The sequence below is a fragment of the Microtus pennsylvanicus genome, chromosome 10 (genome assembly GCF_037038515.1).
Source record: "Microtus pennsylvanicus isolate mMicPen1 chromosome 10, mMicPen1.hap1, whole genome shotgun sequence".
NCBI classification, from domain to species: domain Eukaryota; kingdom Metazoa; phylum Chordata; class Mammalia; order Rodentia; family Cricetidae; genus Microtus; species Microtus pennsylvanicus.
In genome coordinates this window covers 106,640,165-106,656,260 of record NC_134588.1, presented here as the reverse complement: position 1 = coordinate 106,656,260, position 16,096 = coordinate 106,640,165, and the positions used below count along the sequence as shown (strand labels likewise).

The following is a 16,096-nucleotide window of genomic DNA, read 5'->3' as shown; positions in this document are numbered from 1 at the left end:
GCTCTCAAGCACTGAACTCCCTCTCTAATCCCACAGCTAGGTTTATTTTTATTTTGTTCTGCTGTGGCTCAAACCTAGGACCCTAAGCATATTTGGCAAACATGGTATCCCTGAGCTTCATGCTCAATCTCTTACCCAGTTCCTAGAGTTGAATATGTATTTCATCAGGAAGGAGGATGGCTTTCAGTTTTAGATTCCATCTCTAGTATGTCTGCTATTCTCTTGTTTCCAAAATCAATATATAACATACAATATATATATATATATATATATATATATATATATATATATATATATATATGTAATTTATTTGGAAGACAAAACTATGAATATATGTGTGTATATCCAAAACTTACCGAGAGCATCTTAAATATGAAACACTAAATAAAGGGTGTTGTTCGCCTCTGATAACTGTTCTTCACACTGATGATGTAGGAGAGCTTTGGAAAGGTGGGAGGGGAGTCTCTGCAAAGCGCCGAGTAGGTAGAAGTCTGAAATGCTAACCTGAAGACTATGGAGATAGCTCAGTGGTTAAGTTCTCGTTGACCAAGCATGAGGGCTAGAATTCAGATCCCCAGTACTCATATAAATGCCAGGGTGTGGCAGCTTGCCTGTAATGCTAGCTTCTTAAGGCTGAGCCAGCTATTCCAGAGTAAGCTGGGTAGTGATGGACATATTGGTAAGGTCTAGGTTTGCCCGAGAGACCAAGTGAGTTTATACTAGGCCTTGATATAATAATGTACACGCACATACATCCATACCCATAAAATATGTATTTAAACATATGTATGCACACATCATAAAACGCCACACACTCTCTCCCCTCTATCTCAAAAAAATGGAAACCTAAATAAATAAAAAATAAAATCAAAAACCAAAGGGCTAACGCAACCACATGCTCTTCTACTCCTCACAGCATGTGAAATGTCTGTCAGTTACATGTTATTTAGGAGAACACTGAATATGCTGTAGCGCAGTTACTGCCTTTGTGCAGAAACTTTCAAATTATCCCACATAATAAGTGTGTCTAGTGGTTGGTTTTAATGTTAACTAACACAGTGTGTTATTACCGAAGAAAAGTCATTCCAAAGCTTTAAAGATGTTAATATAGAGATGTATGATGATGGTAAGAAAACGCTCTCCAAGAATCCCTCAGGACTCCAAGCTAGCTAGGGGAAGTTTCTGTACTAATGAGGACTTCTATAATAGTCTCGACTCCATGATCAAACTTGCTTGGAAGACAACACTATTAATTTTCTTTGAAAAGTTCAGTGATTCTCCGCCTACAATTCCAACTGCCTTCATTTAACCCGCAGATTTGTGTTCATTCGGCTGAATAGAAACAGTGTTTCCTCTCCATGTTATTCATGCTACCCAGGCACTGAAGCTGGAGCCATAAACACCGGGTATTATTAGAAGACTGGGAAGTTCTGACCACGCTCACCCATTGTTGCCACTGTTTAAATGCCGTCATGCAGATAACTTTCACATCATTAATTATGATGGTTGTCGACAAATGCCAGATGTGGCATTTTTAATGAAAAATAATGTTTCAGGAAATAATACCTTATTTGATAGGATTACAGATGTCTGATTAGCGAATGAGTGAATGAATATTTATTACCCACGAAACCATTGTTTGGATTCTATGTTAGTACAATTGTACAGAAAGCCCTGGTGCTGTATTCCTCTGTATCATTTTATCAAGTAGGACCACAATATGCTACTGTGAGAAACATGGGTTGAATGGATCACTGATGAGTTCAAATTAAATTCAAGGCTGCTTGGAAAATGGAGCCAGTCTGGTTGCATCTTCAGAGATAATTCAACCAGTAGTCCTGTCAGCTCAGAAACCATTTGCAATATTTTTATAACTCTCTCCTTCCTCTGTCACGAAAGTTTAAGTTTCAGAACACCTGGATCCCACTGACTTTTGGAAGAAAATAGACATTTAGTAGCAGGTTTTTGGATGCTTTGCCAACATGGCAGATGTGGACAGATGTTTGCTTCCCATCCCAACCTGCATCGTGAAGTTCAGAATTTCCATTAACTTCACAGAAGACTAGAAACAGGGAAGGGATATTTAGCATGACGAGAAAGTAAAGGACACAATAAAAAGTAGATGCAAGGCAGACATGATTAGATCACATTTGGAATTCAATCTGCTGATATAATAGATAAGAAGTATCTGTCGTCTATTCAGGAGCTTGAGGTCAGCCGGTGTATTAAACCTGGCTGTCTTCCATCCCTGTTAAAACAGGTTATGGAATGTCACTCTTTTAAGTTCAATTTACACGCGTTTTAAAGCTTGTTATTCATGTTCCATAAGTTTGGAGGGCATGTGAGATGATTCTGCAGGGAAAAGTGCTTGTTGAGCAAGGCTGACAACTGTGGGAAGAGAGAGTTGACTCTCCAAAAGCTGTGCACCAACCTCTGCGTATGTGCTACGGTATGCACGCACACACAATATGATAAAAAATACAACACTTTAAAGAAAAGGAGGGATAAAGAGAATGAAAGGTAGCTTCAGTGGATTCCACCTTCTAAGATATCCTAAAGTGGTCTTCTAAAAGAATTTGTAGTTAAACAGGACTAGAAGCAGAGATATAAGTCCATCAACAAGCAAAAAAAAAAACCCTTCAGTGTATCTTTAAGGATGACATATTTAAGTCATCTGAGTACTTTTTTAAAAAAAATAAAAGATGTTAGTTTCCCAAAAGTTTGGCATCAACAAGCTCATTTATTAACAATTTACTGGACACAAACCAGACTTCTATCTTGTGTTCCTATCCTCTGTCTTTCAATTTAAGCCTGTGATGCTATGCCACACCTGTGTGAACAAGGCAGCATCTATATGAAGTTATATGATATGAATCGCTATTAGTAAGTATCATGATTCAGATTTCAGAATCTACACTACCTCTGAATTCAAATACACAATCATACATACATACATACATACAGTCATATATGCTTATAATTCCAGCCCTTAAATGCTAGCCTGGGTCTCAAGAGACCCTGTCTTTTAGAACCTTGGAAAGACTAGAATTGAAACTCTTGACAACATTCTGCAATATTTAAATACAGAGAAAACTGTAGTCCACTTGATGTCACACTCTCAGCCTTTGAAAACTAAAACTATAACAATCCATATGCTTTTATACCTTCTAATTTCTTCAACCAGAATATAATAGCTTTCCTCCATTGGTTTGTGAGAAACACTTTTTCATAGCCTGGAATGTATTTAGCAGTACTAGGATTGAGTATGTCTTACAGTTACCATCCTGTAAGGCTGTTGGATATCTGAATCATTTCTAGCATTTTTATATTACAAACCATATAGGAATGGACATGGAATTTTTGTGTTCATTTATAGATGTTTTTGTGATAAAATTTCTATGGTATGATAGTTCAATAATACACGATATGAAGGAAAGACATTTCATATATTTTAACAATTTACTATGTGCAAAAGGCTATTCCTGTTACCAGGACAAACATCCTGAAGTCCATTAGTGTTCCAGTTTTGATATACCAATCATGATGGATGGAGTCACTGCTTTCCTCTCGGGAAATTCAATAATCATCTTACCAAACACTATACATCTTATTTTCATTGTGGTTTTTTTATTCCTAGTGAGATTTATAATTCTCTCTGCATGAGATGCTCTTTGCTCACAGAGGGGACTATGACATTTTTCTTCAGCGTCAGAGAGTTTAACTTATATCAATTCTTAGAATACCACATCTTTCCATTACCAAATCCTAGAACTCATGGTATGGAAGTTGCTCTTTGGTTGTATAGATTTCAGAACAATCCCTGAGCAGAGTGTAAGCCAGCTGGTGGGCAGTGGGAAAAACAGATGGACTCCAGGAGATTGATAGAGTACAAACTTTGAACCAGTGCTCTGGGTAAAGGTAGCTGGAACTGAGCTAAATTGCAATGGAGAGAGCATATATTAGCAAAAGCAATCGATAAACACACTAGGAAACTGAAGTAAGGTACCCAGCAAAGAGGTCCTTCTGACTCAGGGTCAGTTTATCAAGAAGTCATGTGGTTTACCAAGACATTAATAAACAAAATGTATGCATCACCATTTCTCTAAGACAAAGCATTTTATCCACAAGCATAAGACATGTGTGTAGATCAGAGCAGCTGACATAAATAGGGTTGGGGGGAAACCACAGGGTAGTCAAGCATTTTCTTCACCGTAGTTTTTAAAAAAATATCTTAAAGACATATAACACTTATTTTTTCTACCGAATTTAAAAATTGACACGAATTCCCTTGAAACTTGATATGTAAAGGGTACACCTCTTGGATGCTGAAGAGTGTTTCATTCCACTACGTAAGCAGTAATTACTTAAGCACTAAGTACAAGGTCTTATTTTACTTTAAAGGACATAATTAAGTCCAAGGACTGTTTGCTGACATAAATACATATGAGTGCCAACAATCTAAACATTGTGGTGAGTTCAAGGCCAGCCTTGCTTACAAATCAAGTTCCAGGACAGCCAGAGCTATTTCAGAGACCTTGTCTCAAAAAAAAAAAAAAAAAAACCCTCTAAACATTGTTAATTAAAATGTAAATTCACATGTGACTAGAAGAGCATTCTGAAATTTAGACTGCTTTTCTTGCAGATAGGGGCACTGTTCCGATTGTAGGAAAATCTAAAAATTGACTCTGGAAACTCTTATCTTTTGATACCACAAATATTCCTGTCTTCTAGAGGAATCTTCCCAACTTTTGATTGTGAGCTTTGTTATTTCCCCAGAATACACAGAAGAGATAGAGAGAAAAAGAAATCCAAGAAAACACCATCAAAGGTTCAAGCTAAACCCAGTGTGAGAGAGGTGACCTAGTAAGCTTTCCACTGAATGAGATGTCACATGTCCACACAGTTATGTGGCTGGCTTTTAAATCCACAATCCTTCCACCAAGAGACATTTTTATAAAAACATGCAAAGAACTGAAACTATTAAAATAGATACAAATAGGTACAGATATTTTATGCAAAATGTCTGAAGCCATTTGGTGAATCTTTCAGGTCTCAAGATAAAAGACTTAATTGCATTTAAAATATATGTAACCCAGAGAGACTGATGAAAGAACTTGAAAGAACTTTACTTCAAAAAGGTGTAGCAGCCCAGGGTATAGTAACAGTAAAACTCTTGCAGTTAACATTATATTGGTCTCATGATGTAGAAGGGTCATCTGTCTATGTGTTACTTTCATTGGTTAATAAAGAAACTGCCTTGGCTTTTTGATAGGCCAGCCCGTAGGTGGGTGGAGTATATAGAACAGAATTCTGGGAGGAAGAAAGCAGAGTCAGGCAGACGCCATGAAGCTCTGGCCCGAGATGGACGTAGGTTAGAATCTTCCCCTTAAGCCACCACCTCGTGGTACTACACGAATTATTAGAAATGGGTTAATCAAGATGTGAGAGTTAGCCAAGAAGAGGCTAGAGCTAATGGGCCAGACAGTGTTTAAATGAATACAATTTGTGTGTTGTTATTTCAGGTATAAAGCTAGCCATGCGGAAGCCAGGTAGGACGAAAAGCAGGCCTGCTCACCTCATCACGATAGTTTCATATCTCTTCTGTTCACAGAATTACTAAATGTACTGTTTTCAGACAGTTATGAATAAAACATTCTCTTGGTTTTGTTTTCAGGTTAATATTCTTAAATGCAAGTGAGCTAGGAATGGCTAAAACATGAGTATATGCACTTGAGTGTATATAGTTTTGTTGAAGTTCATACATAGATGTTTAGAACAAGCTACGATTCACTAGGAAGGAATATAAAAACAACCAGTTAATCCCCAATTTCCTTCTGTCTCTCTGAGTTAGGGAAGGATGAAATTAAGTGAAGGGAAATAGGTGGTTTGGCCAGCAGAGAAGCAAGAAATCAGAGCAGCCATCAGTACTTTCATTCTGTGCTATCCTCTGCTATTTGAAAGTTATATCCCAGGGTCCCACTGGGAACTTGCTGTTCCTCTCCCCGCTACCCACAGATGATATTGGAAATCTATCATCAGTACATTTCCAGGAAAGAGGAAATAAAATCATGGAGATAATCCCGTGGAGGGACACCACCAGCCACTTTGGGAATCCAGGAAAACCTTTTCAACACCTGTTGTACACAGACAAACAACAGCCAGAAGCAGCTCACAGTTTCAGTAACAGAGAGCATACCAATGTCCGTCACTCCACATTCTTGTGAACTTTGTTGTTCTGAATGGCTGCTAGTAATATAGAAAACAAGTTGTAAATCCCGTTATTGCCTACTCTCTCCCTCTTCCTGTCTTCCCTCTTTCTTTCTCCTTCTCTCTCCATCACCACCTTCCTCAAATGTAGACAGTGGGCTTCCAGATACGCTGTTTTCCAGAGTGGGTGACTAGCTATGACATCAGGATGCAGTGACTGACTTTCCTGTTATGCTGGCTCATGACAGAGCAAGTTCCACGAGAATATGCACAGTGCATTCTGCTGCAGAGGGCACTTTATCACATGTCCAGGAGCCTTCTGTTAGGAATTCTGGGAAAGTGTGGACACACAGTTTTAGAGTAAACACAGGAACCCCATCCATAGCTATAAATCGAAGGACTGCAGGTGACCTTCAGCAGTCAACTCCGGGCATTATAGAGTGGTACAAAGTCAGAAAAAAACTAAGATGCCATATTAGGGTAAATTAATTAAAATTATAAATGTGAGATGCAGACTCATGGCTAATATATGTAAAGTAGAAAGTAGTGAGAACAGAATATCAATTACAGTATAGTGTGAAAATAATAACTATAAAATTAGAATATTAATAAACAACATTAGAATAGTGTTCATAAAACTTGAAGCATAGTACATGAAACTTGTAATAAATAACAAATCTTCTATTTGTTATAGTAAATTACACGGAAATACATTTGTGAGCTAGGGAGATAAACTGTTTTTGTTTAAATATCAACATCATGATTTTAGCAGTAAACGTCCATGTTCTGGAAAAAAAAATCTCATCTGGGGGAAACTGGAAATTGTTTCCTTTGCAGGTGATTTTATTCCACCAGACACTTGTCAGTGTTTTACTACCCGTGTCAGCATTCCAGAAATTTCAACTAGCTAACCAAGGAAAGACATACAGATTTCTTTCAGTGTGATTTTCTTTAGTTTAATTTTCCAGACTGTGCCTAAGACTGCTTAAATGAGTTTTAAATGGAAGAAAGCACCGAGACCCTCCTCCCAGGTCCTAGTGTTTCACGAGCCAGCATGGGGCTAGAATGGACTTACTTTTGCTGCAGCCCAGTAGACGGTTGGCACCCAAGTGGCTTGCACCAGGAACACGAGTGTCACACTTCGGGCCGGCAACACGCTGGTTGTAGAAACACTGGCCTGTGACCACATCACAAGTTTGGTTCAAGGCTCCTGCCCGGTGACAATGACAAGGCTGGCCCCTGAAAACAAGACAAATAAATCATCAAGAGTGCTCTAATTAATAATTCAGAGTGTCTGTCATACCTATCAGTGACAGTGTGGTTGAATACAGCTTGCTTTTGCCAACGACCTGAAAGGATGCTTGAACTGCACAAACAAACACAAACTAGAGCAAGAGAGAACAGGGCTTCATCAAAATGCTGCTGGTGCCTAAGTCCGTGCAAAGAGTCCTTTCAGTTAATGGATTCCAGGGAGGTGGCTCGGTTGGTAAAGCACTTGCTGAGCAAGCATGGGAGTGAGCCTGAGCTGGGACCATCAGTATCCATGTGAAGACCAGCTGTGCAGCGAGCGCCTGCTACTCAACATTCAGCGATAGAGACAGAAAGGTCCTGGAGCTTGCAGCCCAGGCAGTCTAGAAGAATCAGTGAACCCAGAGACTGATCTCAGGAAGTAAGGTAGAGAGTAAACTTGGAAGGTGTCAACAATACACAAACACAAGCAGACAGTCAGACATACATACACACATACACACACACACACACACACACACACACACACACACACATTACGCTCTAACCATACATGGTGGTACAGTAGTCTCAGAATGTGGGAGTCAGAGGGAGGACAATCAGGAGTTCCCAGTTGCAGGGTAAGTTTATTACCAGCCTGGCCTACATTGAGGCTTTGTCTCAGTAACTCCCAGAAAAGCTTTTACATGCCATGGTGCATTGCCACAATTATCCACAATACCAACCGTGTAATAAAATGAAAAACGTGTTTGCTTACAATAGAAGTTCTATCACCAGCTAAATGGTTAAAGTAGGTAATTCAAATTTATTTTTATTTAAATATCCAGTCACAACATATATATGAAAAATAAGTCACTGCTCTCCCTAAAATTGTTCAAATTCTATATTTCATTCTATAAAGACTAAATTTTGTTGACAATCAGGCAGATTCTAATTTTTGTTGACGCTTAATATGACTTATATTTGAATTTTTTGCACTGTATTAGCTTCATTAGCTTCATTGTTTTTTGTTTCTAAGATAAAGCATTCTGACAATGGCTACTTAAAAAAGGAAGGGGTTGAATCTGGCCTGCAGTTGGAGGGGACACTCCGTCATGGATGGGAAGTCAGGGTGGAGGAGCAGGAAGCAGGAGATCATAGCACAGTCACTTCCAGAAAGCTGATGCTCGCTGCTGCCTGCCTCCTTTTCTCCACTGTGCATTCAGGATCCCACACAGGAAATGGTGTCACTCAGTGGGCAGGTTTTCCCACCTTGGTCAAGTACATGATCACCTTAGGCACCCCTCCAGGAGGCTCCAGATTTTGTCAGTATAGCAATTCGCAGTCACTGGCTCTCATCAAGAGAAGACTGGAGACAATACAGCTACCCTGATCACTACCAAGGTAGCAATGCTACAGGATAATGAGCATTACCACCACAAGATACAAGCTCCATAAGCTCTCTGACCGAAAGTCATCTGTAATATTAGCAATACCAACTTGCATGGAAGAGAGGGAAATCTTTATCCTCGGGGTAAATTATTCTCATGCATATTCTCCTCAGGGCATTTCATTAGACTAAGCAGTCTGGGCACTATAAACATTAGAAACATTTTTTTAATGCCCACTGAGAATATTTAAGCAGGGACTTTCCATGCAGATCGAAACAACACTAAATAGAATTCTCTATTTAAACTATAGGTAAACTGATGGCATCGTGACTTCACCCTACTGCAAATTTTACAGTGTGATCTCTTGGGTAATAATTCAACACCCTTAAAGAGGCCGATAAAAGCTAAAGCTGCAAAATAAGCTGAAAATTTGTGTGATGGACGAATCTGCCGTTGGGAATAAAAAAAAAATCAGGGTTTCTGCTGAAAGCGATAGCAGCATGGTCGCCCTTTTTCTGGTCCTGATGAAAGAACCCCCCCCCCCCACAAACAACCCTGATGCTCTTTAGCTGGACACACTATACTAGAACTTCATCCCCAGCAGATGGTTTCTTTTTCTGGTCCTGATGAAAGAACCCCCCCACAAACAACCCTGATGCTCTTTAGCTGGACACACTGCACTAGAACTTCATCCCCAGCAGATGGTTTCTTTTTCTGGTCCTGATGAAAGAACTCCCCCACAAACAACCCTGATGCTCTTTAGCTGGACACACTGCACTAGAACTTCATCCCCAGCAGATGGTTTCTTTTTCAGACAAAATACTAGAGATGAGGAAAATTATGCATTAGAATTAAAATAGAATTAAGAAGCAATGAAATGGCTTATTTGTTCTTAATTTCATTATGTACTATCATTTACAGTATATTGTGTGTAGGCTTTTAACATAACACTAGTAAGACTGAGCAGTAAGAGGCAGTCCTTTCTCTCTCTCTCCTCTCTCTTCTCTAACTTCCTCCCCCTCTCTCTCTATGCACACACACACACACACCCCACTCATGAGTAAGTGCCTCTTGAGCATTTCAGCTCTTATTGTCATTCACTCCTGAGTCAACCACACTTACTTTACACACAGCGCATTTAGAGTAATGGCTTGCAGTGCGGGACCTAATTCCATCCCTTGCTGAGGCTCTATTTTCTTGCAGCCGGCTGCTATCCACACAGCTCCAAGTCAGCTATGTCAATATCCGTGGGATATTAAGTTCTGAATCCAAATGGAACATATAAATCACTTCTTAGGAAAGCAAGCAATGTTTTGAGTAATTAAATGCGTCCATTTCTGGTTTTATTGTCTCTTCTCCCAGCCGCTGTTGTATCGAACATATCCGACTTATTATAATTGCTTAGTTTCAGTTAGAGAGAATTTTTCCTTAAGTGAAGTTCATCAGAGCGGATTTTCTAGAATATTACAGTTTGCAACCAGTCCAAGGGACACAGGGGATAATACTGTAATTAAGGCTTAAATGAAATGATTCCTATAAATTTCTCAGCCACTCAAATACAATTTCAAACATTTGAAGACTCCTTAGCACGTTAGCCACAAGTTCGAGAGTGGTTTTTCAGATGCCCCTCCTTAGAGTACCAGCCAAATGAAATATAATTCACATTTATTAAAACAAAATTAGACACAATAAAGGAGAAGACATCTCAGGCTTAGAAGAGAGGCAACAAACTAAGATGAATTGTGATATTGATTTTGCCAGGATAAATGGTTTTCGTAATATTAATATAAAGAAACCTTTATTGCTCAAACTCTCCTGGCACAGCCCGAGCTGGTCCCACAATCTGTTTAAAATCTTCATTTTTCATCCTTATGGGAAAACCTCAGTTGCTAAATGGATTTCATAGAGAGTAATCTGTCAAGATTTATATAGATAAACAATTTGTGATGTTTATTGACCAGTTCATTATGATAAACCCAACAGGAGGGAGGCTCTGCTCATCCTGGCCAGCTTACTGCTGCCGCTCCCCCACTCTGCAAATCAGTATTTGCCAGGTACACTGAGGGGCTAATTGGCTTCTGTCTCTTAAATGACAAATCTCCCATCCTGGGCTTTCCTGGGAGTTCCTTTCAGTTATTCAAACAGCGCAAAAGTCACCCTAATTATTATTACAGAAGAAACCTAACTCATAATGAAGACAGCGTGCTTCTGCAGTCATGATACTGCTGGGAAGTTCATCTGCAGGGATGCAGGGGACAGGTCACCCCTTCTTCTGGGACCCCAGCTCATGTGTACATGAAAGGGACTTAAATAAAGGCTGACATAAGTGTCGCTCACTGGGCCCAGTTCAGGTCCTGGTTGGGAATCCAGGAGACGAATGTTATGCTCCTGTCCTCGAGAAACACACGGACGACTGTGAAGGACAAAAGCCCGGTGAAAGCTGCCAGTAACAACGCATGCAGAGTTTCTGGTGCCATGCAGGATGAACAACTACCCTTGGCAGTGCCTGGGGAGAGAAGCAGCTGACCACCACCATGCTGAAAATGACTGAAATGATCCAAAATGTTATACTTTCCGTGCTGACAGGGTGCCTCCGGTGAAAAGCCCCACATCTCATATAACAGGTCACCGTCAGAATGCAGGTACATTTGATATCTGTAGACTATGTAGTGTGTGTGTGTGTGTGTGTGTGTGTGTGTGTGTGCACGCATGTGTGTGTATGAGAGAGAGAGAAGCGGAGACAGAGAAATGGGGCGTGAATGTAAACATTTAAGACTGGGTAAGTCCATATATGTGCATGCGAATTTGGGGGACTCTATCGATTCATGATACCACTCTCTGGTATTTTAATCCTGTGAAACAGAGTTTCCTGCTGAAGCAGAAGCTTGTCATTTCTTCTTGGCTGGCTGGCCAGGAAGCTCTCAGGATCTACCTGTCTCTGCCCCCAGTGTTACAACAATTAGAGTTTATGCTGTCATTTTCAGCCTTTTCTTCAAGTGCAGGGGGATTAGAACCTGGGTCTGGATGCTGGCACAGTGTCATTGTTGGCTTCACTGGGGTTTTGTTGTTGTTGTTGGTTTTGGACCACTTGACACAAGCTTCTATCATTTGGGAAGAAGAAACATAATTGAGAACATCCCTTATCCAAAGTTGCTTTTGGTTGTGGTGTTTCTTGTAGCAGAAGAAAACTAAGTTGAATACAGAGCAATTCTCTCAACCACTGAGCTATCTCCCAGCCTTGCAACCAGAATGTTTGGAAAGTGAACCAACATGGGCAGTAGTGATCCACTAAGCTGGGAAGGTAAGGAGAAGACACGGCAGAGGCAGGGTATTGGTAAATGAGTAAGTGAGGGGGTTAGATTTAATGTTTTGTTTTTTGGTAAATGGGATTAGTGAAATGCGAGTGAAAATTTGAAAAAGAAGGAATGAGGACTCAGGCATTCCTGGGTTTATAATTTTCTAACAGAGAATGGACATTATTTAATACAGAGCAGGGAGGAAGAGAATTTATATCACTGAGGCGTTTTAACAGGGCTAACCAATGAGGGAAAAAAAAATCAGACCACAAGGCCAATTTTAAGGAGCTGGGGTAAGACTATTTCATCACCAGGCCCAGCAAAGTCAGGATGCAAGACGCACTGCTGCATGGTCACACATAGTCAGGGTTCAGTACACACCGGTGCATGGCCATACACAGTCAGGGTTCAATACACACCGGTGCATGGCCATACACAGTCAGGGTTCAATACACACCGGTGCATGGCCATACACAGTCAGGGTTCAATACACACCGGTGCATGGCCATACACAGTCAGGGTTCAATACACACCGGTGCATGGCCATACACAGTCAGGGTTCAATACACACTACTGTGTGGTCACACAGTCAGGGTTCAATACACAACGGTGCATGGCCATACACAGTCAGGGTTCAATACACACTACTGTGTGGTCACACAGTCAGGGTTCAATACACAACGGTGCATGACCATACACAGTCAGGGTTCAATACACACTATTGTGTGGTCACACATAGTCAGGGTTCAATACACACTGGTGCATGGCCATACACAGTCAGATGCGTACACTCTGGTGAGTGATTGAAGGTTTACTGTATGTAACACCAGGAGAGCTACAGTCTTGGGGTAGGACACCGGAAACAGACCAAAGAGGGAATGCTAGATGTAAAGACCCTTTATCATTTTGGGGCATCACTAGTTTGGCAGGACTGGGTGACCTCTGAGGGGAAAGTAGCTTCCCTGTCAGGACTGTCCTCAGTCATATTTCTGAGAAACCGAGCCCTCTCCTAACTTCCAGTGCAGGATGCACTGGGGGCTGGAATGCCCTCTGTAGCAGCATGGCTTTCCCTAGGCTAACACTTTTCCCTCTGCGTAGATCTGGCCTTCATGCTGTCTCATGTGCAAGCTTCTTGGTTCTCCTTTGTTAGCCACAGACTCCAAGAGCATCTGCGCTCTCCTGGGGCGGGAGGTAGATTTATGGTGTGAGGGTAGAGGGGAGGCCGCCGAGTCAACATGAGTGCAAGGCCATGTTTTCATGGGTTAGTGAAGGGCAAGTGGGAGCGTTGGCATCTCACCCTGAAGAAGTGAACAATTCAACAACCAGATTCAGAAAACTTCTCCAGGCTGGAAATCAGGAACTCATCAAACAGGCTATGCTACCAACAATGATCCCAGAGAGGAAGCCTTCCCACCATCCACAGGAGAGCTAAGCTCAGTAAACATGTTCTGGACCGGAAGCCAGTGACTCCTCCTTTGCTGACACTCCACATCACCACTCAGGTCCTTGGGATACAGAGAGCTTTCAAGCAGAAGAGAGATTACACCTATTCTCTGAGGCTACAGAAGCAGATGGAAGAAGCAGACAGAAAGCCCCAGGAATGAAACATGTTTTTCAACGTGAAGACCACACTTTGGACTCACAATTACAGCAGCTCATTGCTCCTGCATGAGACAGGGGATCTTTGAAATTCTATATTTTCAAGCAGAAGGTAAGGGACCACTTACCAGGTATTCTGAAAGAGAGGGCATTGAGGAAGAAAATCTTCATTTCTCTTAAAGTTCTTCCCAGGCCCTTAAAGTTATAATACTAATAAGTTCAGCGGGATAGAGTGTGACAGTCTGTCTCGTTACAGGTTTGTAGTCTTTACCTACCGAGGGCAAAACAACAAACATTTCAGGTTCTGTGAAACACCATGCTCTGTACTCTTGTCCTCAGAAAGTAGCTAAGAAATGATGTCCAAAAAATGAGCATTATTGTTCCCCAATTAAAAATAGGAATCAGGTTACATTTAATACTCAAGTTCCAGAATGCTGACTTTTTAGCACAGATTGAAATATGGCACCTGACAATGTATAAATCCTAATGGGTAGAATTTGAAATACATTTCCTTACTTGGTAAAATGCGCTCTGCAGATATGGTTAGAGATCTTGAGATGATGTTCTGACCCTAGATTATCCGTGTGATCACATAGGTCTTTATACGATGAAGGCAGGGTGGTGTGGGTGAGACAAGAAGAAAAGAATGCGAGGTGAGAAATGAAGCTCAGAGAAGGCAGACAGTGCTACTCTGCTGCTTCTGTGGGCAAAGGGAGGAACTGGAAGTCACACAGCTCAAGGAATGAGGAAATTGGAAATCTCTTAGTCAAGAGCTTGCCTTGCGAGCAAGCAAGAGAGCCTGTGTTCAATCCCCAGAAGACACATTCTAACCAAAAGAGGGAAAAACAAAAGCAGCACAGCACAGCACTGGAGATATGGAAACAGATGCGTGGGGTTTTACTGGCCAGCCAGTCTAGCCTGAACAGAAAGTTCTAGTGGGAAACCCTGTTCAAAATCAGGGGCTGGGTGTGGGTAAGCTGGGAAATGACTCCATTGGTAGAGTGCTGCTGGATAAGCATGAGGACCTTTGCTTGATCCTACGACCCATGGAACAGTTGGTTATGGCAACTGGGCTCATAAGCCCAGCGCCAGAAAGTCAGAGAGCCAAGGAGCCTTGAAGTTATCTGGCAAGCTGGTCAAGCCTAGTTGGTAATTTCCAGGTTCAATGAAAGATTTCGTCTCAAAATATGAGGTGGAAAGAAAGTGAGGAAACCACCCAGTGTCAATCTCTTCCTTTAACCCCACGTCACACACAAGAATATGAATGCTCCCCCCACAACCAACACTACTTCTCCTCAGCCATTAAAGAATGTAGGTAGACTATAGAAGATCAAGACAATGGATTTTACCCTAGTGTTTTCAGAAGAAACACAGGTGGCCTGTTGGCACTGTGATTTTAGTCCACTGAAACTAATTTAGGACCTCTGACCTCCAGAATTATACGATAATAAATCCTTGTTGTTTTAAGACACTGAATTTACAGTAATTTATTATTTCCAGGAGCAAGTTAATATACCTGGTCTGGTTGCAAAGAAGAGCGGGAACCTATGTGTCCTGATGCTCAGCTCTGTACCATTCCCAGTTTGTCACATCGAGGACACAGTGCTATTAATAACCTATAAAAGCTGGCATTCCGTGAAGAACCTTCCACAGTCTATATTAAGGGAGGATAAGAAAACAGGGGCCATAAGGTATTTCAGAAATGACTATCTACTTTTCCTTCTAAGCAGATCCCTTTGTCTTAGTCCTGCTGTCCACTAAAGGAAGAGTCTTTTTTCTCACTTCTGACTGTGGTGTGGTTTTGTGACTTTCATTAAAAAACACAATCAGGCAGATATAGCAGTGTTCAACACAAGCCTCAAGTCTCTGTTCTCTCTTTTTCCTGAAACTGCTGCCATCTTGTGATCCAGCCCAGGCTAATCTGGGAGGATGGGAATCTCAGACAACAGCCAACTGCCTAACAAAGTCACGGAGTAGCCTGAGCCTATTAAAAACATGTGAAGAAGTAAAACTGGAGACCCATGGAGACCCACGGTGACCCACTGGAGACCCATGGAGACCCAAGGTGACCCACTAGAGACCCACTGGAGACCCACGGTGACCCACTGGAGACCCATGAAGACCCATGGAGACCCATGAAGACCCATGGAGACCCACTGGAGATGGGCATGCACACAGATTGCCAGACCAAATCTATGACATTGTGTTCACATGAAGAGTTTCTGCAGTAAAGCCTAAGTAATCCCAAGGTAGGAAAATCTGATGATATGTTCTTAAAGTCTAAGCTTTCAGATAGCTGACCAGCCTCAAGCCCTGATTTCTACCACCTGAGGATAGACAATTACATTATAGTATGTGCAAGGCTGGATATGCCCA

At 41.3% G+C, this 16,096-nt stretch overlaps 1 protein-coding gene across 1 annotated transcript in view; it reads right to left on the bottom strand.

Annotated features, from left to right (window-relative positions):
- The window catches only part of Ush2a (usherin), a 663,496-nt gene that overhangs the window by 503,984 nt on the left and 143,416 nt on the right, over positions 1-16,096 (bottom strand). The window contains 5 exon segments of the mRNA XM_075987373.1: positions 1,932-2,062; positions 3,165-3,253; positions 3,773-3,892; positions 3,894-3,933; positions 7,283-7,446. Coding sequence (XP_075843488.1) covers positions 1,932-2,062; positions 3,165-3,253; positions 3,773-3,892; positions 3,894-3,933; positions 7,283-7,446 — 544 coding nt within the window.